Source organism: Cimex lectularius, unplaced genomic scaffold, assembly GCF_000648675.2.
Source record: "Cimex lectularius strain Harlan isolate CLEC.00 unplaced genomic scaffold, Clec_2.1 scaffold18, whole genome shotgun sequence".
NCBI classification, from domain to species: domain Eukaryota; kingdom Metazoa; phylum Arthropoda; class Insecta; order Hemiptera; family Cimicidae; genus Cimex; species Cimex lectularius.
The window spans coordinates 346798-374252 of NW_019392764.1; the positions used below are offsets into that span (position 1 = coordinate 346798).

Here is a 27455-nt window from a genome sequence, read left to right on the forward strand (position 1 = left end):
TGGCCAATACAGCAAGTCGTGCCTTCGAATCCTCGAATTTATAAATCGAAATTATGAATGAATTTAAGCAACATTTGTACGAAAGAATGATATATAAAACAAATATGTTTTTATACACACAATATGAGTGTAAAGAACTAAAACGACAACATCGGAAATGAACGGTTGCCGTCTGACGTTAAAACGTTTATATTTAGCTGGTAGGACAGCTGAGGAAGAGGGTCACTTACAATCAGTTATGATTGATGTTTGATCATTTAAAAGGGTTTGTTATCATAGTAAAACCGGCTAATGTTTGCATGCGCTTTCGCTAATTGAGATGAGTTTTTGTTTACCAAACGTCTAACTCAATTATTTTGTTGAGTTTCTTAAAGGTGACCTAGTTATAGTCCTTGTCCGAGTAAACATCGGTGATTTGTTTGCACCGAGTACGTGTGTTATTAATCAGCAGGCTTTATGAAACGGCTGTTTGTTTTTAAAACCTGAAAGCCTGAAATTATTTCAATAGAACTACTTACAATCAATTTATTTATCGTCAAACTATTTTTCTACTTTGTCATTACATTTGTTCATACTCAGCCGTAAAACAAACAAAAAATAACTGTTCATAATATCTTGTCGCACTCTGTTCAGTTAGTTCTGCTCTTAAATCTTCCACAAAGGACCTTCTAATGGAAATATCAACCGTTTAGCAGGCACAGGCTGAATACAAATCGTCCTTCTTGGACCTGGGATATTTATATGCTGGGCCTACCGAGGATCTCTCCCCTACGCTTTTATTCAACCGGCAGTAATTTAATAATGGATTCGCAAATTGCGCCATGGTACGATTCATTTCGTTCCCTTCGAATTGTTCACCTCACACACTTCGATGTTTCAGGTAACACATTCATGTAATATAAATGGTTATATTTGTTGAACATCTCGATCTAATGTACTAAACAAAACCATGTCATTCTGTCTTCAAAAATGATAAACCTTATTTTTCTGGATAAACTTTACTCCGTATTACGTATTAGGTATTACAGATAATTTATTCAGTTTAAAGATAAAACGTCGTTCGATTCAAACAATTTATTCAACATTTAGATTGAAAAAAAAGTATTCCGCGGAATTTGAATTCATTTAGATATCGTTCCGGGCTATAAAACCCATCTTCCGCATTCCAAGCGTATAATTTTGAGATATAGGAACCAGCAATCAATACTGTCCATGGCAAATACATAAAACAGCAACAACAGTGTGAAAAACGAAAAAAAAAACATATACACTGAAAATGTCAGCACTATAAAATTGAGTTAAGGCAGTTGCTCCGTAGAAGTTAGGAAAAGGAAAAATCTAAGTGACCGCATGGCTGAAAGGAAGGCGAAAAACCAATAAAACCATCCCTAACCAATTATTCAACAGAATCTAAGCGCTGCTCTTAATGAAAATAAACTTTTTAAATGGATTTGTCCAAGTTTATTATCCATCAATCACAACTGGATCACAACAAACAATTTCCAAAGGATGACTGATGATTTTAAAATTAATAAATATACTGTGAATTTATTTTGTTTAATTTAGAATTAGAGGGTCTGGTGGTTAAGGCAAATTACTTAAAATATATCGTTTAATTGTTTCAGTAAGTACAATTTATTCCACTACGCACTAGTAACTGTGAAACGTGTGATCACTTATCATAGTACAAGTCAAAGTGTGGCCTACCAACGAGGCTTAAAGCACTTTTGAAACCCAACAGAAATTATGGAAAAAATTGGTTGGATACTACTGCTTGCATACTAACTATTGATTGGACCCACCAAACTAGGTTAGTTGTTATATGTAAAAGATATTCCCAAGACTCGCCATTTATTTTAACTGGATTCGAACGTCGAGGGACTGGCGAAATAGAAAATACTCCAAAGATTCGCCGTTTCGTTTATGTATAAATACGGTTTGAAGGTATTAAAGAATTTATTAGCGTGAGTGTTTAAGTATGTGTGGATGGGTGTGTGGAATATAATGTACTCCGCAGGCTCACCAAAGTAGGTTAATTATTACTCTTTTTTTTTTTTTTAGAGTGATAGAGGATGAGACACAGCCATAATATCAAATATCCCGGTGACGCGACAATTTTTTAACTGTAATACTGAACGATAAATTTTTGTATGAGAAGATTTATTACTGTGAATAATTGTGGGATCACAGTGAAATATTGAGTACTCGAGTACTACCTAACGTATTTGTTGCTTAAGCGTTATTACCGAACAAAATCTTTTATGAGAAAAAATAACGTACCGCAATTTCTTTTGCATCTTTGCCCACGTGTAATAAGCGCTTTTATTCCGCTGACATAAAAATCTTTGTCTCGACACAATAAAGTCTTGGAAGTCGTTTTCGGCTTCACCGCGTTCTCAAAAGTTTATCCCTCAAGAAATAATCAAAATGCATAAAAAAGTGCAAGTTTGTAGGCGACAGGTCGGGTTTCTGCAGGGTTGGCATTGCGACATGTCCCCAAGAGTTATCGTGAAGGAGAATCGACCACTTACGGTTTACCAATGTTGGACAAAGACGTTGCAGTTGTCTCTTGTCAATATTTTTGTCTTGTGATAGTTTCACCATAATTCAGGAAATTATAGTGAACAACCCCAGCAGTACACCACTAAACTTTTTTTGGGTGCAGAATTGTTTCGGTACGTGCTTTGGCGCTTCTTCTTTGTCCAACTACTGACCTGTGAACCTCCTGTTATCTTACAGCGTCCATTTCTCATCTCACGTGATCATTCGATCGAAAAATGGATCATTTTTGTTGGCGCAACAGAAGAGCCGTGCAAATTTCAGAGCATCGATTTCTTTGAACTTCGGTTAGTTCGTGCGATACCCACTTATCGAGCTTCTTTACTTTACAAATTTGCTCCAGATGGTAAACAACGGTTGAGTGGTCAACACAAAGCTCTTCCGCGATTTACCTTTTGTCATATGTGAATATTATTCATTGTTTCGTTTTGACTTTGTCATCGTCCACAATCACGTCACAATCGTCCTACCGCGAATTTACCTATAATCGAGAACGAAATCTGTAGAACGAAATTTCTGAAACCATCGCTGCACCGTGCATTTACTAATGCTTTTCTCCCCCTAAACTGTATTGACTGGTTTAGGCCGCACTTCGCCCAAGTTTAAATTTGACGAAAATCTACTTTGAACATATTTAATTTTGCAGGTACTCACTCTTAAGAAATTCGATAAAAACGAAAATGTTTTGTACAGAAGATAACAGTTAAAAGTATTTATGATAATCCATAAATCAGATTTGAAGAGTTAGCATTGTTTACAGGACAATCACCTGCTAAAATAAAACAAACCTTCAAAACCTCCACTGATTTTGTACCAAACCAATATGTTATTTCAATACCCAATGAATGCAGATTTTAAGCTCAGTCTCACTCCAGTCGAATTCATTCATAAAAACATTCTTTCTTGTTTAAACACTATGGACTTTTGTAGAGTGATGAAGTACTCGATATTTCTCTATCACATTTCCCACGTACTAATCATATTAAATTGAGGGTCAGTGGGGTACTCAATAGTATTAAATAATAATATCAACTCACTGAAATTTAAATAAAGAAGAGCGTAATGTATAATCTACTATCGACCCTACGCACACAATATACTCACTTTTAATATATAAAAATGCTAAAACCAAGCAATATGTATATTAAAACAGCCCTGTTTCCTCCCAAAATCAGATTACGGACTCAAATACTTGATGCCGTTGACTCTGGGCGAGTGGTTAAGCCGTCCCACTCGTAGCCACGCTAGTCGTCCTGAGTTTGAATCGCTGCACAGTGCATGTTCTTTTAATATTGAATAGAGTGAAAGGAGTATTGTAAAGTCTCCTCGTCTACGACACCAAACGGATAGTTAACCTCTCCGTATGACAGGTATTACTAGAATTTTCGTACTAAGTGCCGTGCTCGAGAAGAATATGCATATCGAATGGCATTCCTACTCGCTTTCTGTATGGATCCAAGGAATGGAACCCTTCAAATAAGTGGCCCACATTGAGTAACATTTGCCTTCGTGGGCTATTGGCTCATAAATGTCAACCTATTGCCACTTCTTCGTCTGGTTGCTAAGATCCCTTTTCTTTGAATCATATCTTCCGACGGCCAGTATCAACCATGTTGGCTTCTCGGCTTTTATATCGTTGTTAATACCACAGGACCGTATCGTGGTCATTGGGTGTGAAGGTTCCCGGCTTCGTCCATATTTTCAGATAAAATATACAAATTTTACTAAATATGGCTATATAAACGTATTTTCGGAATTATTTTGAACGAAAATTAGTTTGCAATAATATTCCAATTGACCAAAAGGGCAACAAAACGGTTTTCCTAATTTTATAATTGCGTTAGAAATCTGAATAAAGGATTAACACTTTCATTAAAAATACAAAAATGTGACTTGGCATTGTGCCCTTACATTTTCCGAAAAACAATGAGTTTATGAGGCGTCCATTCGTTCGAATACCACCTCGCTATTCTTTAATCAGTTCTTCGATTTAGGGCGATGGAAGTGTTTATCAACAAGCTTAATAAAAATAAACGAGATATCATTGAAAAAATTACCCATTTATGCTTAAAATATATTACAATTAATTAAGGTTTTTAGTTGAGATGGAAATAGTTAATGGCACGAGCGGGATTCGAACCCGCGATCTTCGGCTAGATACGCCGCTGCTCTACCACTTGAGCTATCGTGAGCTCGATCCTCTCGGACACCAACTTCCCATCTCAACCCCACCTTATGAGTTTTCCCTCCTTTTTGCCATTTTTCAAATGTCGTGTAATCGGATTAGATTCTCGACGATAAATGAAATGGCCATGGAGAGCATTAGTGAAGTATACTTCATTTGAATTCATTAAATTCACTAATTTCGTGGTCCGCTTGACCAATTAATACATTACAATTAATTGAAAAAAGGCAAAAAAAGGGAAAACTCATAAGGTGGGGTTGGGACGGGAAGTTGATGTCCGAGTGGATCGAGGTCACGATAGCTCAAGTGGTAGAGCAGCGGCGTATCTAGCCTAAGATCGTGGGTTCGAATCCCGCTCGTGCCATTAACTTTTTTCATCTCAACTAAAAACCTTAATTAATTGTAATGCATTAATTGATCAAGCGGACCACGAAATTAGTGAACTTAAAATATATATTGACGATAGGTGGTAGTGATCGTTATGCTATTATAAAAATTTATATTATTAAGAAAAATGCAATTTTAAAAAATTGTCAAATAAATTCATTCAACATAATCACTGATTCACTGTTAAATATTGTTCCCTATCAATCATTCATTGGTTGTAATTATTTAAATGCAAAATCAAGTGCAATAGCAAGTATATTTATTGAGAGATTTCTCCGTGCGGACGGCGGAGAGATGAACACCGAATTTGGGTCCTTATCAATCATTTTGACCTGTCTATCGTAGCTAGTTTGGTTTGCCGTTTCGCCATTTCCCTATTTTTAATTGTTGCATCTGCGTAAATTTAGTTTATGTTTTGTAAATTCCATGACAAAAAGCACCGAACACTCGTATTTTATTGTTTGTAGTTATTCAGATATCGTGAGATGCGGTCGGGTGTGATGTAGGTTTCAGAAAAACATTTTCTTTATCGTGCCATCGTTTCACTCTCGACACGACATGCAAGGATGGTACAATTACACAGAAGACAAACACTTTGAGCCCTGAAGATGATCTCAATAAAAGATCGAAACGTTGGCACGATAAAGAAAATGTTTTTCTGAAACCTACATCACACCCGACCGCATCTCACGATATCTGAATAACTATTGATTAACGGTCACTAATCTCTACACATTTATTGTTTATTCCAAATTATGTGTATTTTATCGTAATATTAATTATAGCATACTTACTTTAATATAAACCAAATTACACAAGATCTGAAATCAAGTGTTAGTAAAACTTATTTAATTTCGATGGTTAAAAGAACATTTACCAAAACCCCACGCCCTCGGATTGGGCAAACGTGAGAAGTCACTGCCTGTGTATGAGTGGCTTGTACTCCAAACCTCACACGATTAACACTGACCACATCTGAGCAGAGGTGTATCGCTCCTATCTTGAGAATCTAAACGTGTGATAAGGCCATGTGCCAGGTGTGCACGTTAAAGAACCTCATTGTCATTCTGTTGACTCGGCGTCCCAAAATGGGAACCATATGTACCTTAGTGCAGTGAAAGATCTATTCTGTAAGATAATCATTTTCGTACGTGGCATGGATGTTGATTTCATCCCACTGACTGTCTTTGAATAGGCTGTGGCACACTCTGAGCACATGAAGCAAAGCGTTCTCCACGTCTTCCCGCACAGTCCCAGTCATCTGATTGGCACAAACAAAACCGGCACTTATCTCTAAGCCTTCCATTGTTCAAATGTCCACGCGAGATGCTGATTTGCAAATAGTCAGTCGCCTTTCTGTACAGTAGTAGAGAACCTGATGCGGAACGGCTAGATATTAGGCTATACTCACGAAGCCTTCTGATGACTGTTTTCGAACTCACCTTAAGATTACAGATAGTTTAGAGTTGACTACCTATTAAGGAATTCGTTACATAGCAGTTTCGTAATGCGGGAAGAGCAATAAAACGATCGTTTTTAACCGTCGTACATCGCGATCTATCTTTTCTGCAATTGAGACTTCCTCTGATTATCGTGAGCACGGCACACAGTACGCCTGTCGTTGGTCAAAGCATCTGCCCGGGCGAGATTTTCTTGACTTAAGCCATTCTTTTCAGAGAAAAATTAGTACTTAATTTTAACCCAAAATTATTGTTTGAAGAGTATGAAATTGAATTTATTTATTTTTAATCTAAAAAGTATAAAAGGAATAGTAAGACCTTATAAATGTTAATACCGTCAACTATTAAACTTTATACCTAATTGTTTTGAAAAATAACCAAATAAAACTTTCAGGGTACATAAAAAAATAGTTTTTTAGAAGTGCAGATAAAAAACAACTGATTACAATTAAAGTTGTATAAAAAATTCTTTTGTTTATCGCACACAAAAAACTATGTTCCTGACTGGTTATAGTGTTGTGAATGGACGTTGCATTGATTTTAAGGCGAGGAAAACAGTAAGGATGAAATTGATTGGTTTGTTTTACGGCTGATGAATACATTGGTTGCGATGAAACAAATCTACTCGTTATCAATCATCACAAGGGCTGTCAATTATATCGAACATTAGCCTGGAAGGGGATGATATACTAAAACTGACATATTGATCAATTGTTTTTCCAGTTCCGTTAAGCGAAAAAAGTAAAAGAAGTGATGGACAGAAGATGTTAAGCTACACATGATACATTATGAAATTTAGTAATCAATGGTTTATGGCACGTTGTAAAATTGTGATCACTAGGGGAGAAAAAAGAAGCTTATTTTCCATCCTGACGCTTCTCCGAGCTCTCATCACCACCTCGGTAAAACCTAATCTTATATTTATACAACGGGTTTAGACCTCACTCTTTCACAAGCAAAAAAAAGTTCATTAAACCTGTCACAAATTGGGTTTAAGACGTTTATACAATCGGATAAATAAACAATTTTTTAAATGATGCATATAAAACAAAAATAAACATGAAAATCATGGAACTTTGAACTTGCATAGAAATTTAGGAATTTTTATTAACGTAGAACCACTTTAGTATTCTCCTTATTAATAAATTTTCGCAAACGGAACTACCATAATGTTAAGTGGAGTCCTTTCATAACTACGCAAATACCATTGACTACCTACTATTATTAATTGATTGTAAATATTAATATGCCATATTAAGCGCTATAGCAAGTTCCTTTATCTCACAAGTAACTAGACTTTCTAATTGTTATGCTAGGAAGTCCCGTTAAGCACTTATGTAAAATTATTAGGAGGGTTGTAAATTGATTACAAACAACAGAGCTTAACGACTTTTAGCATTTGTTAATTATTACAATTAATTAAGGCATTTATTTGAGATAAAAAAGTCAGTGTCACGAGCGGGATTCGAACCCACGACCTTTGGCTTGATACGCCGCTACTCAACCACTTGAGCTATCGTGTCTTCGATCTACTCGGGCACTAACTTCTATCTCAACCTCACCTTTTTGAGTTTTCCCTCCTTTTTGCCATTTTGCGAATGTCGTGTAATTGGATTGGATTCTCGGCGACAAATTAAATGGCCACGGAGAGCTTTAGTGAAGTATACTTCATTTTAATTCATTAAATTCACTAATTTCGTGGTCCGCTTGACCAATTAATAAATTACAATTAATTAAGGTATTTATTTGAGATAAAAAAGTCAGTGTCACGAGCGGGATTCGAGCCCACGACCTTCGGCTTGATACGCCGCTACTCTACCACTTGAGCTATCGTGACTTCGATCTACTCGGGCACTAACTTCCCATCTCAACCAAAATGAAATTTCAAAAAGGTGAGGTTGAGATGGGAAGTTAGTGCCCGAGTAGTCGAAGTCACGATAACTCAAATGGTAGAGTATCGGCGTACCAAGCCGAAGGTCGTGGGCTCGAATCCCGCTCGTGACACTGACTTTTTTATCTCAATTAAATACCTTAATTAATTGTAAGATATTAATTGGTCAAGCGAACCATGAAATTAGTGAATTTGTTAATTATTTTGAACTAAAATATAATTTAAAAATTGACTACTAATTGTCTCGATGCATAGGACTAAACTAAATATTTGGACAATGTAAACTTATTGTTAATAAATAATAGACAATATAATAAGTCAATACTATTATTAAAAACGTGTGTTGATTTACAGATTTATCCATTAAAAACTCAAATCTGCATATGCCTATATCACTTCTCGCTGTCCATCGCAAATTCCAGCTTTTATAATTTACAATAAATTACCAACAGGCCTCGAGTAACACCCATTCCGGCTGTTGGGAATCCTGGGTCGGTCGTTGGTCTCATCCGTCCAGCCGGCGAGGCACTATAAACTGCTAGGACTTTTCAGCGCCAAATGCGAACAGTTTCTAAAACCAAACCCATTCACTCTCTTACACATTCTTAAATACAATTATAATTCTCTCTTATTTACATATCATCACTCATTAGTTTTCTCGATATTCCTCCATCACCTTTCATTCCTATCATATAACTAACCTAATTGAGGGTCGATGGAGGACTTAATTTTCCGCCATCAGACCTTTTGTACTACACATTTCCTTAAAAATTACATTATTACTTCCATAAACAAAAGCGATTAAACTTCCTACGCGCTCTCTATATGGAGCCATCAATTAAGTGGCGAATAACAATTTTCTACATGCAAGACACATATGCGAGTCAACCTTGCACGGCCCATAGATCATCGTGTGGGATGATCTCTCTTCTGCAAGTCAAATCCTTCGAGGTCCATCTATCGATAGTACGCTGGATATGTTAGAGGATTTCTGGCAATTCAGCCAACCGATTCTGTCACTTTCTTACTATCAAAATCCTTTTTGTTGCAATGAGATTTAATTTTTAATTTTAACCACTGAGGATTAAATGCCAACTACTCAAGCAATCCAATTTGCTTTTATCAAGATATTAAATTGATATCATTTATTGGTAGTTGGAAACCTAAAACTTGTCATCATGATTAAAAATTATTTTAGTCTATTTTGCAGGAAAATTGTTATCAGTTAAATTCGTTTTAATACAAACAAGAAAATAAACATAAGGAAATAAATATTAACATTACATTAAACATTCACAGAGATAAACTCTTTGAAACTCTATTTATTTCTTCTTTAAATGCTAACCACGTTCGTGATTTTATGTAGCTCAAAATCAGTTAGAAATGACTGGCTAGCATAAAAAATTTACACCCAAGAATTGTACTAACGTTAGACCTGTTAAGGATGATGTGAAATGCAAAGAAAGTTTATTCTTAAATTTATTTATACATCAAAAACTTAGTGGTGAAAACCAACTGCAATGTTTAGGACCATGCGGCCGTAAATTTTCATAATGGGAAAGAATATCTCAGTGGTGTCAAGTCGCCAACTTCAATATCCCCTTTCAAGCAAAAAGTTAATTTAAAAAATTAACTTTTTTTTAAATTTCTAATTCCTAGCAACCAAGAAATTTTTATTTGGAAATCCTTTGATAATTATATCACGGTGGGCAAGAAGTCAATCCTTACGTTCCTTCTTCAACAATTTCAGAGCCATTTATCGTCTTTAAAAAAAAGTAGTATAAGTTTAAATTAGTATAAACCACTTCCCTTGATTCTCCATTTTCTTCTGCCCTCTCCTTCTTTTTCAAAATTGTTATCTTCGGCTATCATTTTAGTTCTGTGTTCATTAACACGTGTTGAATTTCTTGCGTGGTCTTCCGGGCTTCCAGTTCTAAATATTTTTGGTCATCCTCATGAGTTTACTGATTCTTTTAGTTCGGTTTTCTTCAGTTTCATGTTGTGCATTCCGAGTCTTGTTGTGTCTTTTACTTTTTCATTTATTTCTTAATGTTCAGCCAATTGAATTGCTTCTAACTCGTTTAAGAATTTTATGACTCGTGTAATTCGGCCTTACTTTCGTTCGAATAGCCAATATATGGGTGAGATGATGTTGAAATGTTATTTTATTTTGATTTTCAACTAGACCGATGGCCAAAAAAATATATTTGACAATCACCTTCTAACACTGAATAACACTGGTGACTAAAATTTCGTGAATAAAAAGAAATTTAGCATCAAGCTAATAACTAAACATTTTGTATTAAAAAGTTTTTTATTTTCGAGATGGAAGACAATAAAAAATGTATGATTTTAAACAACATTTAGTGTCAAAAATATTTGAGTTTGAAAGATGCTTCTTTTATCTATTTGTCTAAATATACGCTTGTCAAACGTATTGAGGTATGAAAAATGTTGAAAAAAAAACGTTTTACAGTAATAAAAATAGAGATTTTTATAATATAACATTGACCGAAAAAGGGTAAAAATATTCTCTTGCATACCAGATATACTGAACGGATATTCTGTGAAACCGAAATACAAAAAAAATTCGTATAACGAATTCGTCGGTTTACAAATAAATACACTGACCCTCAGGAAAATGCAAAAAAAAGTATTTTTTTCTGTTTCATCTCAATCAAAGGGTACCATTAAAAAGGACATGGGAAGTTTGATGTTGAAAGAGGTTCGAATATCTGTAATTAGCAGGACAGGACAGATTGAGATCACAAGTGCTTTGCTTCGGTCAAACCGGCTTCTGTGTAGCATCCTTCCCTTTCACGTTCTCGTTCTAGAGTTAAATTGATCAAACATCATAAAACCTTATAAGGTCAAATGTGAACGGGTATTTGCAAATACGTATGAATTAGATGTTTGGTACTGGTAAAAATAAAATAATACTCGATGATGTATAAATAATGAGTTTCTTAACGAATGTCAACTTTAAATCAATAATCATTTGAACCAATGCGGTCACACTTTCATAAAATAATCTGATATTATTCGTGAATGATTTAAAATCGTTTCGAAAATTATTTAATGGACGAATCAAAATATTTTGAACACACATACAGCTTGTAAAATGAAAATAAACAGATTAATTAAGCACAATCGTTACGCTATTCAGAATAAATTTTACGGTGAGGTTTATGTGTAATCGATTTCAGTCTGCAGTTATGAAAGTATTAAGGCATTAACAATTTATAACAACAATTATTAGTCGATAATCATGAGTATTGGATACACGAATGCGACTTGTTAATTAGCATATAATAAACCCCTTTTTGTTAATGTGTTATTAAAACGTGCTCGTAAATTATGCTTGTATTTTATTTATGGCAACTACTTAATGTTCAATATTTGTTTTGTAATTTAAAAAAACACTCTAGAATACCGGTTAAATAAAATTCGTCAGTGGAATCTCATTAAATATAATGTCACATTAAAAACTGACAATGGTTGATGGTATTTATTTATACTTTGATTTGTAATAAAATTACATTAACCAATTTTTATTTCCATATTATGTGTATAATTCAAATACACAATTTCTAAAAAATTGTGAATAAAATATGAAGTTAATTGCATAAGTAATTATTTCCCAAAGGCCCAAAAGGAGTCTATATTTTGTTATTATAATCATTTCTATTAAAATGTGTGCACAGTACATAAATTTTGATGATTAGCCAAACCATTATGTATAAGGCGATTTGTAAGAAATTCCACAGTTTCCACACCTCCTGTTTCAAGTTTTTTTTACAATTTAACTTTTTCCGTCAAATTAGCCATTTAAACTTCAATTAACTATTAACCATAAAGAACCAGAAAAAGTTACAAGATGTTAGGAAATAATATAAACATGTACCATAAAATTCTTGTTTGCATTTCTTCAAATATAAAAATATTATTTGGCTTTTAGAAGACTACATAAAAATTAATTACAATTAAAATTAAAAATTAATTTAACAAGTCAGAGCTTTATAGCACTCAGAAGCTATACAGCTAACCTAAGATAGATGGTTTTGATGTTAGGGCGTGAAATGACCTTAGCCGTTAAAACGCCCTTAAAAATTAATAATAATAATAATAATAATAATAATAATAATAACAAATTATTTTTCTGTTAATTTGTGATTTTTTAAATTACTATAAATTTGCCTATAAAATACTTATTTTATATTTTTACAATCATGAATTATTAGAAGAATTATTTGTTTTTATAATTAATTTTTAATTTTAGTGATAATAAATTGTGATTTAGTATGTACGTAAACATGTCACTTTTGTTTTGGGCCCAACCCTGAATTCGGAGAACCGAAAACAAGGTCCCAGAGGTTGTTTATGATCGGACCTGACTACGATTATATAATTTATCGATCAAGCACCTTTTTTTTATATATTTCATTCAAACCAAAATAAATACGAGACGAAAATATTAATTAAATTTATATCTTTTATTACAATTTATTTCCAAATAAAATTACAATTTCTTATTATTTTTAATTTAAAGAATCTTTTATTCTATAATAAAACCTATTTCAAAAACTACAAACATTAATTTTAATATCGAATTTAATTCTTGTTTTATAAAGAAAAGTAAAAGTAAATTATTATTGTTATTATTATTAATTTTTGACCACCAATTAGAAAATACAATTAATATTTTAACATAACTTTTAAAATCAAGTGTTATCTATTTTAGTTTTCTTTATAAAAATATATTTTTTGTTATAACCCTTTTTAAATTAAAATACAAGTATGATTTTTTGTTGTGACATCAAGTTTCAAATTTTTTTTTTTTATTTCCCATGAAGTTTTCTTTTATTTTCATTGTACAGTCGAGCGTGATCGGCCGACCAGGGTCAGGTCCTCGCCGCGCGCCCGCACCACTCATTCAGCTCCATCATCTTCTCATCTTCTAAATTTTCATGCTTGAAGATAATCAAAAAGAAACGTTTATCGACTTTAGAAATCCATAGATTATGTTGATAAACGTGACGTATAAAAACCCATTTTACGATTTTTTTATTTTCGCAATTTAGAAAGAATCGTGGGCCGGACTGCATACCAAGAGCAGCCAATAGGCCTCGGAGAACGTGACTCGTAGAAGAAGGGTAATCCTCACCCTGCTAAGGATAGGCCATGTGAGGTTGACACAAGAACAATTACTTTTCTGCCAAAGCCAACGTCCGGCATGGCGATAATGATTATGATGATAGAAAAGGATGTTAGGAAGCGAGTCCTCGTCCGGACCAGACCGAGAATAGTTGATCGATGTGTCCCACCTAACTGATAAGTACAATTCCTTGGCTCCATATGTCGGAATGACACTTTATACGAGAATTGTGCTTGAGCACTTCAGCGATTATTTGTGTCCCCTGTTCCGATTCTTGGAGCAAACAGGGTTGTTTCATTGTATTTACTAATGATAATTTTGTTCCCTTAATGTGTATTGAGATTTGAGAGTGAATGTTTAGGTGCTTCTCGAGGGTTGCCGGTAAAGTACAAAAGATGGAATTGCCAGTGGATTACGAAAAGAGAATGGTTCGCGGGTCTATGTGTTTTATATACATGCATGTGCAGATTAGAGCTGTATAAATCACTAATCAACAATTAGTAAAAAATAACCCTTGTGAGGAGCACTTACTAACGCTGTTCCTTAAACCAAATAGGTCTAATGAAAATAACATTTTGTCCATCTCAATAGATATAGAGTATTTATAAGAATATGGCAGAGTGCGGAGTGAGAAGCGCTCCTCCTCAAAAAAATAAAAAGGGAAAGGACACCAAAAGAAATTCCAAAAAAATTCTTAGTTTCTTAGTAATAATACCTTAAAATTTATTTACAATACAGGGTGAATTGCTACTCGTGCTACAAACTTCTCCAGTAGATTCTTCACCCTAAAATGAACAAAAAAGTTCATATTGACCATGGTCCGATTCTCAACCATTTCAGAGTAATTTCGCTTTTTATCGATTTTGAAAGATATCACGTCCTGGCGTCGGAAAATCGTGATATCTTTTAATCTAAACATTTCTCTTAAAATCTATAAGCACCGTTGAAATCCCCGTTAATTTTTCAATAAGAAGATGAAGGTGGCAAAACGTTTGGGTCTTTCTTCCTTGACCTTCTAGCTGTTTGTAAACTTCTTAAGCATTACATACTAAATGGGCATTAAATTAAATTAAAAAATTTCAATGGAATTATGATTTTGATTCTCTCTAAAAATTAACGGGGATTTCAACGGTGCTTATAGATTTTAAGAGAAATGTTTAGATTAAAAGATATCACGATTTTCCGACGCCAGGACGTGATATCTTTCAAAATCGATAAAAAGCGAAATTACTCTGAAATGGTTGAGAATCGGACCATGGTCAATATGAACTTTTTTGTTCATTTTAGGGTCAAGAATCTACTGGTGAAGTTTGTAGCACGAGTAGCAAGTCACTCTCAAACATTAGCAATCCTTGAACCACCATTTTTTCTCTTTTTGTCATCAACATCTTGGTCTCACAACCACTAAATAAGAAAATGACGAGTGCGTTGGAAGCGTTATTAAATCAGGTAGTTTTCCTCAAATTTGCTGCCTTCTGAGACTAAAATTAGAAACTCTGGATTACTTTATACACTTTCCGATTTACACAATTTTCCACTCTTTTTGTAGTTCTGGCTGAAATAAAACACAAAAAATTAGCCCAAACATTTTGCCACCGTCATCTTCTTATTGAAAAATTAACGGGAATTTCAACGGTGCTATTAGATTTTCAGAGAAATGTTTAGATTAAAAGATATCACGATTTTCCGACGCCAGGACGTGATATCTTTCAAAATCGATAAAAAGCGAAATTACTCTGAAATGGTTGAGAATCGGACCATGGACAATATGAACTTTTTTGTTCATTTTAGGGTGAAGAATCTACTGGAGAAGTTTGTAGCACGAGTAGCAATTCACCCTGTATATACACCAAAACCCCATAACAATAGCACTTTTTCTCTAATCTTCCCAAGCACCAAATGAACAGAAATAATAATGTTTTCTGTGTTTACTGGCTCCTTTTAAAACAATCTTGTTTTTGATTCTGTGGGAGATTTGACCTGCGTGCCGTATCGCATACACCTGACTCGTACGCCTTTTTCCTACATTGCTTACCACGACGTCTCTAGGGTAGGGGAGCCAATCATATATGGGTCGCTGCTGATGTGACACCCTTTATTTCCATATTTATTTTTATATATTTTTTATTCTAAATCCCCACTTATTTTATATTTTTTTAAAAATCGGATAATACAGGATTTATATTTCACATCTACACATTTCATACTGTTGTGGTGTCAATCGGGAATTATTTAAATTTTCGTCTATTTTTAAACGGTTATTTTTCATTTAACAATTTTCTAAAAACGAGAGTGGATTTATAATCTATGTGTAATAATATTAAGGTAGGTTTAAGTAGTGTATAGGGTGCGAAGGTGCCATCGGCCGTAGGCTTAGTTGCGTACAGAGTTTTTGACAAATCGGCAAGTGTCAATCAGTGCGACGAGTTGAAAACGGACGTGCTGGCCTGCAGAAGCGTTCCTTTCCTTCTGCCCAATTTTTGGCGTCTACTTTCAATCGTTTCTTCGAGGCTGAGAGCCGCAATGTACGTCTGTGCTAACTCACTTTACGAGTTACTTCGCGTACCCATTTATTATCTGCGGAACTGGGAGTCAAGAATCTACCACTTCGTGGATCATCTCTTCATTCCAGCACCCAGATCCATCTTTTCCTTTCCATCCAGCCTGTATCAACTTGGACAGTAACACTCGGTCAGATTGTTCCTTTTTATTACATATCTATTAGTTATATTAATATCTTCTTTTAGTTTGACATTATTAATTTTATTACCATAACCGACCTGTTTTATTGCATGCAATATTAATTGTTCTCATGAGAATTTATCGTGTCTGTTCGTATAGGTTTATATATTTTTAATTACAACTTGTATTAACATTATATCTCATTTTATAACTCAATGCTGCTCTCGTTATTGGAAAATTCTTGTATTAATATTATTAGCAAATTATATTAATACGTTTCAGGTATTGGTGTGTTTGAAGTCATCATACCCCTTTTATCAGTGTGAGGGGGTGATTCATGGAAAACCGGTAAAAAAACATTAGAGTTGGGGATATCCTAAATCTTGAGGAGCCCTGATTCACACACATATCATCTGTTAATAAACAATTTTTATACTTAAAAAATAGGGTTAAATTGGTTTTAAAAAAGGGTTATGTTCAGGTTAAACAAGGCGATCTTGTTAAAACAAATGTGATGTTAAAATAGGCGAATTTGAAAAAAATAATATGACGTTAAAAAGATGTAATACGACGGAAAAATCTGTACATCCCCTTCATCAAAAGTTTGGAACAATTTTTAATATTGTAATTTTCATCCGCTCTAAAGAAAAACAGATAAATTTGATATAATTGAAGTGCTAATCACAAACAGTCGGAGTAGATGTTTACATTTCTTAGACGCATAACTAATAAAATGTAATTTCAAAATCCTCATAAAAGGGTTTATTTACCTAAAGCTTGACAAAGAAACTGGATTTTTTTTCTATTTCAAATTTTCTTCGTTTATGATTTTTTTACATAAAATTAAATTTATTTAAGCAAAAAAATAAATCAAATAAAAACAATCTTTTCTTGGAAGCGTTTGAAAATTGGTCTGTTGTTAAAATACTGTTTAATCATATAGTTGTGTCACTTTTGATTTAGTATTTGTCACCAAATACTAGACGTTGCATTAATAAAAAAAAAACATTTTTTCTAATCTTTTTGACGATTTTAATATGTTTGTTGTGAGATAAAGAAGTAAATTTTTTGTAAAATGCGTGAACGTTTACGTTGACAATTGTTAAATCGACGTCGACCTGTTAGCCTTTCTTGGAGATGAAGATTGAGTTTGCTGAGCGAGCATGGGACAGGCACATTCTATCTCGTCGTTCTCTACTTGTGTTTCATCATGCACGATACAATTGACAGCATTGTTAAATGTTTGTTTCGCGTTGTTTTTCTCTTCGATTGCCTGGCGAAGCTCCATCTTCAGACGGTCCCTGTCTTCCATTAGTGAAATAATCTGTCAAACGATTACCAAATTAGTTGCTGTTGTAAAAACAAAAACAAAAATTACAAATCTACCTCATTCTTTGCCTCTATAAGATACTGTGAAATGCGTTCGATTTCGCCGAGCATGATTTGTCTTTTGGTGTCGCCTATTTCATCGTACAAGGTGTTTTCACCACGCGGATTATTTTGTACACTCATCAATTCGTTTTCCAGCAAGATTCTTTCATTCTGCGCTTCTCTCACCTCCTCTGCAATCAAAAAAACGTTATAATTTTTGTTTGCTGTTATAAGCTGGTGGTCTATTTGTAAAACAAATTGGCCGGAAAGTAAATTATTCGTGCGTCTCCTATCATTGCTTTTAAAAAAATTACAATTATTTGCAAAACATGAAAAATCATAATATATTAGCCTAATAATGCAGAATTTTATTCGACCAAGGAAATTTGGTAAAAAATGAATGCTTCTGTGGTCTCTTACAATCTTTTCTTAAAATTTCATATTTACAATAATAATAATTTAAACCTTTCAGAATGATCGCAACCGAAAAACCAATCCAGTCATTAGAACATAGAAGTTGGTAATGGTTTGACTGCTAGTGGAAAAACTCAGTTTGAACAAATCGACATCGTTTACTTTACTGATCTGTAAGGTGATCAGTGTCCATCAGTTCAGCATTATAACTATAGCTATTTACTAAAGCTATTTAATTTCCTCTCATCATCTCAAATCAGTTTAACGATCAACTTATAACTTAAAAACACACGACACATTAATTTTTGAAGAGTGTTTATTGTATCCCAAGAGCAGCGCGAATTGCAACCCCCTCTCAATTATCTACCACGCGCTACTGGGGCGTGTGTTTCGGATCAGACTGTGATAAATAGATTACGGGAGGTGCAGTTGATTCCACAAATTCGTAAAAATGGTCCACCTTTAAAGACGTCACAAAATTCCCAGGAATTTATTCTCAAGGGAACACGTACTTTGAGACAGTCTCCTTCTAATCCTCGTCGGACTCAAAAAACCGCTGTGATATCTCTGGCAAATAGAAGCGGGAGATTAAATAATGGATAAGGAAGAGAATGGTTTAGTTTGTACAGGAGACCCATGTGCCACAAAAGGACAAACACTTGTGTCACATGAAGAAAGCCCTCCATACAATATTCTTTGCACTCAAGAGAGAAGGTATACAGCGAAACACTAATTGAACTGTATGATGTCGAGAGGGAAGCCCAAACTGGTGAGCACACGAAATAAGGATAAAACAAATTTCATAAATTATTAACAAAGCTCAATAATTGACTCTAACTCAACATACTTTATTGTCGATAGCGCATTGCCTATAGAATACTTGGCTTGCATCTAAAATATTTGCATGATCAAATAGGAATTATAATAAAGTAGACATTTTCCATTCCATAAAGTTGTGCACAAGGATGCGTCGGACTATTCTTACAATTTATTAAATACTTAATAACTTGCAAATGAAAAATCATGTATTTCTTATTTCAACTTTTACCTTCATAAGCCATCTCGATTATCTGACTTCTCGGACAAATACGGTGACATTTCAATTGGCTGGTGCCATACAGGAAAAAAAAATAATCAAAAATCAGCTCGAGTAAGAACACAGAAATACAAGATTTACTTTTTCACGACCGTGGTGAAAAATAAATCTTGGAAGCGGATATAAACCAACAATCGTCACCGGGTTTTATTTGTTTTTTTATTTCTGAAAAACTCTCGAGTACCGGCAAAAGAGATAAACCAAATTAGCGCTCGTCAGTATGGAGGATTTTCAATTTGTGGGGACAGAATTCATGGACAGCCAAATAGCAAAGGCCTTTTGTATAATTTTGTCTCCTCTTAGTTTTCCCAAGATAATCTATTTTTGTAGACACTATTAAAGGTAATTATACGTATTATAAATAATCTAGCGAAAGTTTTTTTCTGAAATATTTTATAAAATTTAACACTACTCGCATATTTATTTATGATTTTAATGTTTCTAGTATTATATATCATAAATGTGGTTTTACTTGCAAATTATCAAAAGCAAATAAATTCTTCAGACTTCATTATCAGATAACATCACATGCCAGCGTCTCTCAGGGGAGCATTTTTTTTAAGGATTTTATGCAGGTAACTGTCCTATATAACCTTAGACCGAAATTATAGCCTATGCAAATGACACCGCAATTCTTTCTTCTAACGCGAATCCGATCTAAGCAACCTCCGACATAAGAATACGTTGATTTTTTTTTTTATTGACTGGGACCCTTAATGGGGCCTAGACTGTTGATAGTGTTAGGCAAAGAAATCCTCTATAAATTTAAACGCTTTCTACTACTCCTTAGTAGCTTATCCTGTAATTATATTTAAATGACTGTGTTTCACAGTGAGGTACGCCAACAAGGACTAAGTGTGCAACCAATGCAATGGACAATGGATTATTCTTGGACAAACTTTTATATTCGTTTTATTCTGCTGATTTTCCATCACTATGATTACAAGCTCCGAGGATGATTCCGCATTTTTCCCTTCTGCGCATTAGAGAAAACTCGAAGAATACGTTGTGCTTAAAAAATACTAGAACAAAAAGTGAAGGCCTCAATACCTGATGAGGAAAACTGCACTTTACTATTCATCGTTAGCAAGTAGCTAATAGTTAGGAAGGCTATATCTAAACAGCAGACAGACGTGGGTTATATTATAATCATTCTTTCTACTTACAATACTAATGGTTTTGGTTTATTCTTGGAATATTTTCGATGAAGGTATTTGTATTAGTTTTTGTATTTATTTTATTCTCATACAACTAAGATATGCTAAAAAATTTGGACTAGTTAATTTATTGATACTTAGTAGTTCTAAAAATTTGAAATACGTTTGTCGAAAAGAGAAAATTAGTAAGTTACAGTAGCCTTTTGTTATATTTGATGATGATATACGATTTGACGATATGACGTATTTTCTTCTAATTATTTTCAGGAAATTATAAACAAGTTTGAAAAATAGTATTAAATATTCTGTTTGACATGGCCTAAGACGTTTAACTGAGGAAATATCAGAATAACTGATGAAAAAGGAAAGAGGAGCACTTTATTACACCCATTCCACAGTTTACGCGAATATCCGTTTCACGTGGATATGATTTACGCAAATAAAATTCGTGTAAATTGTGCAACAAAGTTTCTTTCTGTGTCAGGCATTCCGCCAACCGATCTCACAGTTGTGAGACTAAACGACGAAAACTATGACTATATAAAATGGTCAATTTTAAATATTATAGGAAAATATGTATGCGCATACCAGACGACGTAAATCAATTTCGTGTATAAAAAGTATCACGTAAATTGAGTAATGGATTCGTGCAAGGAAGATTCTCGGTTTGTATAACAAATTTCTTAATTAATCATATCGAAATTAATTTTCTAAGGTTTGTGAGCTTAAAAGCTGATTTTCTAGCAGAATATCTTTCCGAAATTGTTTTATATAACAAGAAATTAGTAAGTGAAAAAAAAAACAAAAAAAAAACAATAGTAACATTCGAACTTTTCTTACCGTAAGTCTTAGTATAGAGGTAGTGATAAAAGTTGCAAGCTAGACGATAGTAGATGGCCAAGGCGATGGGGAGAACGATAACTAGGCCGAACAATCCGAAGTGGGCCAACTTGCTGAAGATGGAGCCTATGGATCGTCTACTTTTTTCAACGGCTGCACATCCACCTTGCGCTTTGGTACAATTCGGAACTATAGGAAAACAATCTGGTGTTCTAACTCCTCCGCAAAAGATACACGTATAGACCTGGCATTTACACTTTTCCATCAAATAGGAAACCCATTAAAATTTTTGAAAAATTTTGACGCGTAAGTAAAAATGTCCGTACTTTTTAGCATTTTCAGTTGCCATGGTTTCGATTTGCAACAAATGTTTATTTAATTTTAGCCGTGTTCCATTGGAATAGTATTGGGAAGATCGAAAGGAATCATTTATCATTAAAATTGGTCATTTCAACAATACTATCGACTCAATAAATATATTTAATTAATTAAACATTTATCATATATTTGTACAATAAGAAATTGCATATATTTACATTTATTTCATAATTAATTACTTTATGGCCCTTAAACGGCGCATGTATTAAATAGTTCGTTTATGGCTGCAATTCATTGCAGGTTTAGTATATCCACAGCGCCGTATAACTTCCAGTATTCCTTATAAAAGTTTGTTAAAAATAAATTTTTTCATTACTGTACCCAAAAAAACGGTTGCATTTCAACCCCGTCAATTGAAGTAAAATGTAAATATTACATAAATTACCTTTTACGTATACTTCGTAAGCAATTATTTTTGCAATCTTAATTAGGATTAAATAAATCGTAACTAAATTCCAAGAAAGAAGTTTCCTTTAAAATGTCCTTTATTATACAAATAGTGAAAAAAAAATCAAAAAGAAAAAAAATACATTTGACTACAATCCACATTAATTAGTACTTTAAAGATGGTATTTATTTTTGTTTGATTGTGTTTAACTATTATGAAAACAATGTAGGATTTTTCTTTAATAGGTGTTCAAAAGAATATTATTTATTCTATTTCCATAAGTTACTTTTAGGTAACATGGTATTTTTATTTTTTATTTTTTTTACTGTAGAAAAGTAAAACGTTTTCGGAAGGCTGTATTAACATTTGTATACCATTTGTACGTTTTGCTTAGATGAGATTTTTCACTAGTAGACAACTTTAAGTAGAAACGGGTTATTCTCGAGATAGCCAACTTACAATTAATTATATCAAAACCAAACGTAATTTTTATTTTATAAGAAATTTAGTAACCTCTTTTATTTATTGACAAAAATTAAAACGATTTTACTATAGCGCTATATGAAAACTTCGCCATGTTCATACTTTTCAATTAATCAAGTTTCATTACCAAAATGGACTTTAATATAGTTAGGAGATCAAAACAGTAATCCTGAATCCTAACATTGTTTCCTTTCTCAAAAACTTTAATATTATCCGATAGTCGTTATCAGGTGACATAATTTGTAGTAATGTTACGTATCCCACATCCTTATTCATACTTCACGAACCCCGACATTTTTGTAACCTATCAAGTTCCTTTTTTGCTCCACCTTACTCATCCGACTACAGAACTGCCGTAATAACCCTCGATAACTTTGTTTTCTTTCCACCAGTGAACTAATCCTTACATTTGGGCCACTAGATCGGGGAAAATTTCTATCTGTACAGGAGGACAAGATATACAGACACCATTAAAAACACATGAAAATACAAACAACGTTTTACGTCAATTCACGATACAAATCACATAAAAGGACCTTTTAGATATCGACTCCCGTACGAAAAAGTGAACTCAAACTCAAGGACTATCTTTGTTATTATTATACACAATCATTGACCATAGAGGACAAACCTAACTATAAGGAAACTAAAAGAATTTTTGTTCTATAAATTTGTTTCCTCTCTTCTAGATCAAGAGTCTCTTTTCAGCTCCCCTCCCACCTGTCCTCAATATTTAACATTACTACCCTTTATAATGGAATTCTCCGAACCATTTCCCGAGTCCATTGAAGTTCGCCCAATCGCTAAATCCAACAAATCTTTTGAATCCCTACCGTACCATCTTCGTAAACACCACGAAATGCATACTTTTGCAAGCAAATACTCTTGCATACGGTAATCTTCTAATATAATCCCCGACCATAAATTTGAATTTATGCATCACTTCACACTCGAACAGTGCTTTGTTATGGGTTTACCCACAGTATGGATTTGTTCTCAGGGTAGCGGTTTTGGTCCGTTATATTCTGCTGATATCCCTTTCCACCGAGACAGTACTCTCTTAACATTCCCATTCTAACATTGGCATTCTATTTTCCAACTGACCCAGTTGTAGCTCACAGATCCCTCAAACCATATTTACTTAAACAGTGATCGAAAAACGATAAATCATACTTAACACCTCATAACTCCAGAACATAAATTTCACTCTCACCCTGACCCATTCCAAAAATCTTATCGGCTACCGCTGGCTATTTCAGGACATGTGACTGACCTAAAATCCCCATACACGATTTGAAAGAAAAGGACTAATCCAAAGATACTGATTATATAAAAATCTAGTAGAAAACAGAATTGGCGTCTTAAAAAACCAATTCAAAATATTTATTAGATAGAGAGCTGATGGAAAACAAAACAAAAAAAGATAAACTTGAAGCTCTTCCATGGTGTAATTACGGACCAAAGATGAAAAATCGTACGGGCATAGGTGTAAAGAGGCCTGACATTAACAACCACATGACCCACAACCTCACCACAACTATCTTTAAAGTCGAACTGCTAGCCATACAAACATGCACGTACGAAATAAATAAAATCCACCTCAGAGGTGCAAAAATAAATAGTCTTTCAGACGGCCAGGCAGCTCTAAATGTTCTCCAAGGCGACGAAATCACCTCAGAACTAAAAAAAAAATGACTAAATGCATCTAAAAACTCTGGTATCCTCAAAAAACTAACGATAAAAGAGGTAGCAGATAAACTTGCAAAAAAAGGATCCTCAGAACAACCCATAGGACCAAATCAATTCTGTGGCTTAGATTACAGACATATAAAAAGAGAAGTGGAAACATGGGTAACTAAAGAACACAACAAGTACTGTGAAGGTAATCCTGGCATCGAGCAAAAAAAATATTAGTCGCATACATAATCCAATAGAAGAAAGATGAACTCCTCAACGGGAAGGAATTAAAAGCTTTAACTGTTATGTTCAGAGACTCACTCTTTGTTATGTATAATCTTAAAAAAGTGAACTATTTTCAGATGACCATGCCGGGTATGTATAGAGGAGACGGAGATAACTGAACATATCATATACAACTCCTTTATAAAAGCTAAGAAAATGTTATGGTACCTAGAAGAACCGCACTTGAAATCATTCTCCTGAAAGAATATTTACTTTATAAAAAAATGAAAATCTTCCGATTCAATAGAAAACATCGACACAATGGACGACCGTGCAAAAGGGAAAAGTCCCTTACTCCTTATGGAACGAATCCTTTCCCTAGACAATAAAATACTTAGTTACAACTCAAAACTTAAGCCAATATACACCATAGAACCATGGGGCACAAATCTTCCAATCTCTGCACAATCCAGACCTTATGATCACGAATTCTCAAATCCAATTTTTCGTTTTTTGTTTCCAACTAAACCATCCAAAACGACCTAAATGATCCCTTTATCGAATAAGATGTTGCCCAATCCAGCTAAATACATTCTATAAAAATTTTCACTCCCACTCTAATCCTCACGCGCAGCGACTTTTTCGCAAATCTCTTTCTTGACTCTCCATGAATAACATCTCCAGTCGATTTATTAACAAACGTAATTTTAAGAAAAATCGGCTGTGCAAGACACACCTGATTTAGTTCGATTGTTAATTAAATTTTTGTTTTTTCAGTGACAACTAATCATATTACATTTCGTATATTGTCATATTGTATTTCGTTTATAATATATAAATTTTAATTAGCTTTGAAGTTAATTTTGTTGAAGCTTAACGAAATGAAAATACTCTTTAAGGGGACCGAAGAGTGTTGGTGACTGTTGGTGTGGAAGCACTGTTTTTTCGGTAAACGTTTCGCAAAAACTACTACGGATAGCCATTTGATTTTTGAAAATAGTGTTTATTATATTGTTTTGTACTAGAGAAGATGTTTTGAAACAATTTCGTTCGTACATTAATTTACTTGAGCTCTTTGAACAAGTTGCTTTCTCGACGCAGTTTTTCATTATTTTCGTTTTTTCGTAATAATTAGAACTATGATTTATTAGAAATAATGTTTGTAGGAGCTCACATTATTGATGAACGCATTTTATTTATTGACCAGCGAGCAATGCGTACCTGAATGGTAAAAAGGCAAAACTTTTGGATACCAGTGTTTTTACCTTAGGCGGTCATTTTCGTCTACGGTGAATTTGCCTGAGTTCTTTACTTCAATTTATTATTAAAATATCAATTTTTTAAACAGTACCTCTATCTAATCTTCTAGAATTTTGCAGAAAGGTAAAACCGTTTTGTTTCATTTACATTCCCGACAGGTTTTTAGCCATTTTACTACCTGCTTTAGTCCTACTCTCCTTAATTTATATTGTAGACTTCATTTGCATCCCATATTTTTCGTTGAATTTAATTATTCAATACTTTCCCTAAGAATAACCGCAGTAATATAATACAATATAATAGTATATAAATGTTCATGAATAACAGGAGAAATTTTTAAGCCAATATTGTTTTTCCTTTTAGTTGCCTTAAATGTTGAATCAGTTGACTTCGAAAAATTATTATTGTAATTTTGTTGGAAAGGCAATGTTTAAACCTTGTTCTTCTACAATGCTTTTGTGCTTGCGGTTATGTTCGATGTTTGCTTTGTAAGCGCGTTTATTTTCATCCGAAACCATGGAAACCAATTGTAACGCTTTACAACGACTCTCTTCATTGTAAATTGAGCGTTGAAATGCACTGTGTTTATAATTATATTATGTAGGAGAATGGTAGTAAAGCTTTACCGAAAACTGTCTAGCCAAGAATGAAGACAATATTCAAAGAAAGTTCAAGTCGTAAAAAACAGAGCATAAAAGAAAACACGGATATTCTTAAAACGTGGTTCATCAGCTTGAGCTATATATTTGAAAATAGACTTTAACCAAATGTTTCATACGTTATGTGTATAAATTAATAAATATATGTGTATGTTTGACGATTTTTACATAGCTAATTTTAGCTTTTAGCTCGTTAGCTTTAAATTTAAATACGCCATATATCCTTTCTCAAAAACTAAATAAAAATCACTTACTGATAATTGCATTGTATTCTGCTCTTAGGTTCCACCATTTGTGTAGGAAGTAACACGCTGCCCCTATAGCAATTAACTGAAACGCTGCAGTCAGCAGTTTTGCCAAACAGCACATCAACGTCCTAGGATGCCTGTTGTAGCAAAACAAACGTGGGCAGAATAACCTCGTACATTTGTCGTCAGATTCACTCAATGCGGTTCCCATTTCCCGTGCTGGTCCAGGATGATCATTTCCCGGATTAAAACAAGCGTCGTCGCAGTCCCCTTCGACCCTCCTGTGGTATTGATAGTACGACGTCGCCGCTGAAGGCGTGTAGCATTTCTTCACATCTTCAAGAATATATTTTTCAAACCAGCCTTTCTCTTTTTTCGGCTCGGCTCGTTTCGTTATTTTCGACCAGAAATTCGATACGAATTGTTCGCATTCTTCAAAACTCGCTTCGGCAGGCCGTTCTTGAATCGACGTTGAAAACTCGGTTTCGCTACATGACACGTTTTTATTTTCTTGCAAAGGTTCCGATTTTACTTCCTCATTTTTCTCTTCTGGTTGACAGGACGTGGAGTAGTAGTTTTCGGCTATCATTCCTTGATTTGGCAGTGCAAGTCATAAAGCTGGCGTTCCGCAAATTGTCTATTCTTAAATTTTTCAGATGTCGTGTTACTATAGAAACAAAAATTGAATATCACCCACATTTATTTTTAATAATGCAGCATTTTACATAAAATATAAATATAACCGATATTTTATTGTTTTAAGTTAACCTGCGTTTCAAATTAGAAAATGAGATGAAACAAGAATAATTAACACACCAGCAATCCTTTCGTTTATCAGTCTTTTAGCATTTTCTTTATTCAAAGTAAGTTTGCTAATATCAAAAGTTTCCTTTCAACAAGTCATAATAGTTCTATAGCTAGTGATATCACGTTATTCTTT

General features: G+C 33.8%; 2 protein-coding genes, 1 long non-coding RNA gene and 1 other non-coding gene across 4 annotated transcripts in view; 3 read left to right on the top strand and 1 right to left on the bottom strand.

The window, feature by feature from the left end:
- Positions 1-27455, top strand: part of LOC106665681 (neuroligin-1-like) — a 312439-nt gene that overhangs the window by 184269 nt on the left and 100715 nt on the right. The window lies entirely within an intron of this gene.
- LOC106665684 lies at positions 86-19554 on the top strand. Its single transcript, XR_001340331.2, has 3 exons — positions 86-880; positions 1626-1810; positions 18163-19554. It is a non-coding gene; the product is annotated as an uncharacterized LOC106665684 (long non-coding RNA).
- On the top strand, positions 8523-8595 carry Trnag-acc. Its single transcript has one exon. It is a non-coding gene; the product is annotated as a tRNA-Gly (tRNA).
- LOC106665682 lies at positions 17335-27179 on the bottom strand. The gene is made up of 3 exons (XM_014392298.1): positions 26522-27179; positions 17706-17881; positions 17335-17643 (listed from the first exon to the last, which is right to left on the bottom strand). The coding sequence occupies exons 1-3, from the start codon at positions 27102-27104 to the stop codon at positions 17422-17424; spliced, it is 981 nt and encodes a 326-aa protein (XP_014247784.1). The 5' UTR covers positions 27105-27179; the 3' UTR covers positions 17335-17421.

Bases quoted from the DNA above. Each gene is read 5' to 3' on its own strand.
- LOC106665682 (XM_014392298.1), bottom strand. From the start codon at position 27,104: ATGATAGCCGAAAACTACTACTCCACGTCCTGTCAACCAGAAGAGAAA. The intron at 17,882-26,521 runs GTAAGTGATTTT...TTTTGATTGCAG, and splicing joins AGAATACAATGCAATTATCA to AGGAGGTGAGAGAAGCGCAG. The intron at 17,644-17,705 runs GTAGATTTGTAA...ATCGTTTGACAG, and splicing joins TTATAGAGGCAAAGAATGAG to ATTATTTCACTAATGGAAGA.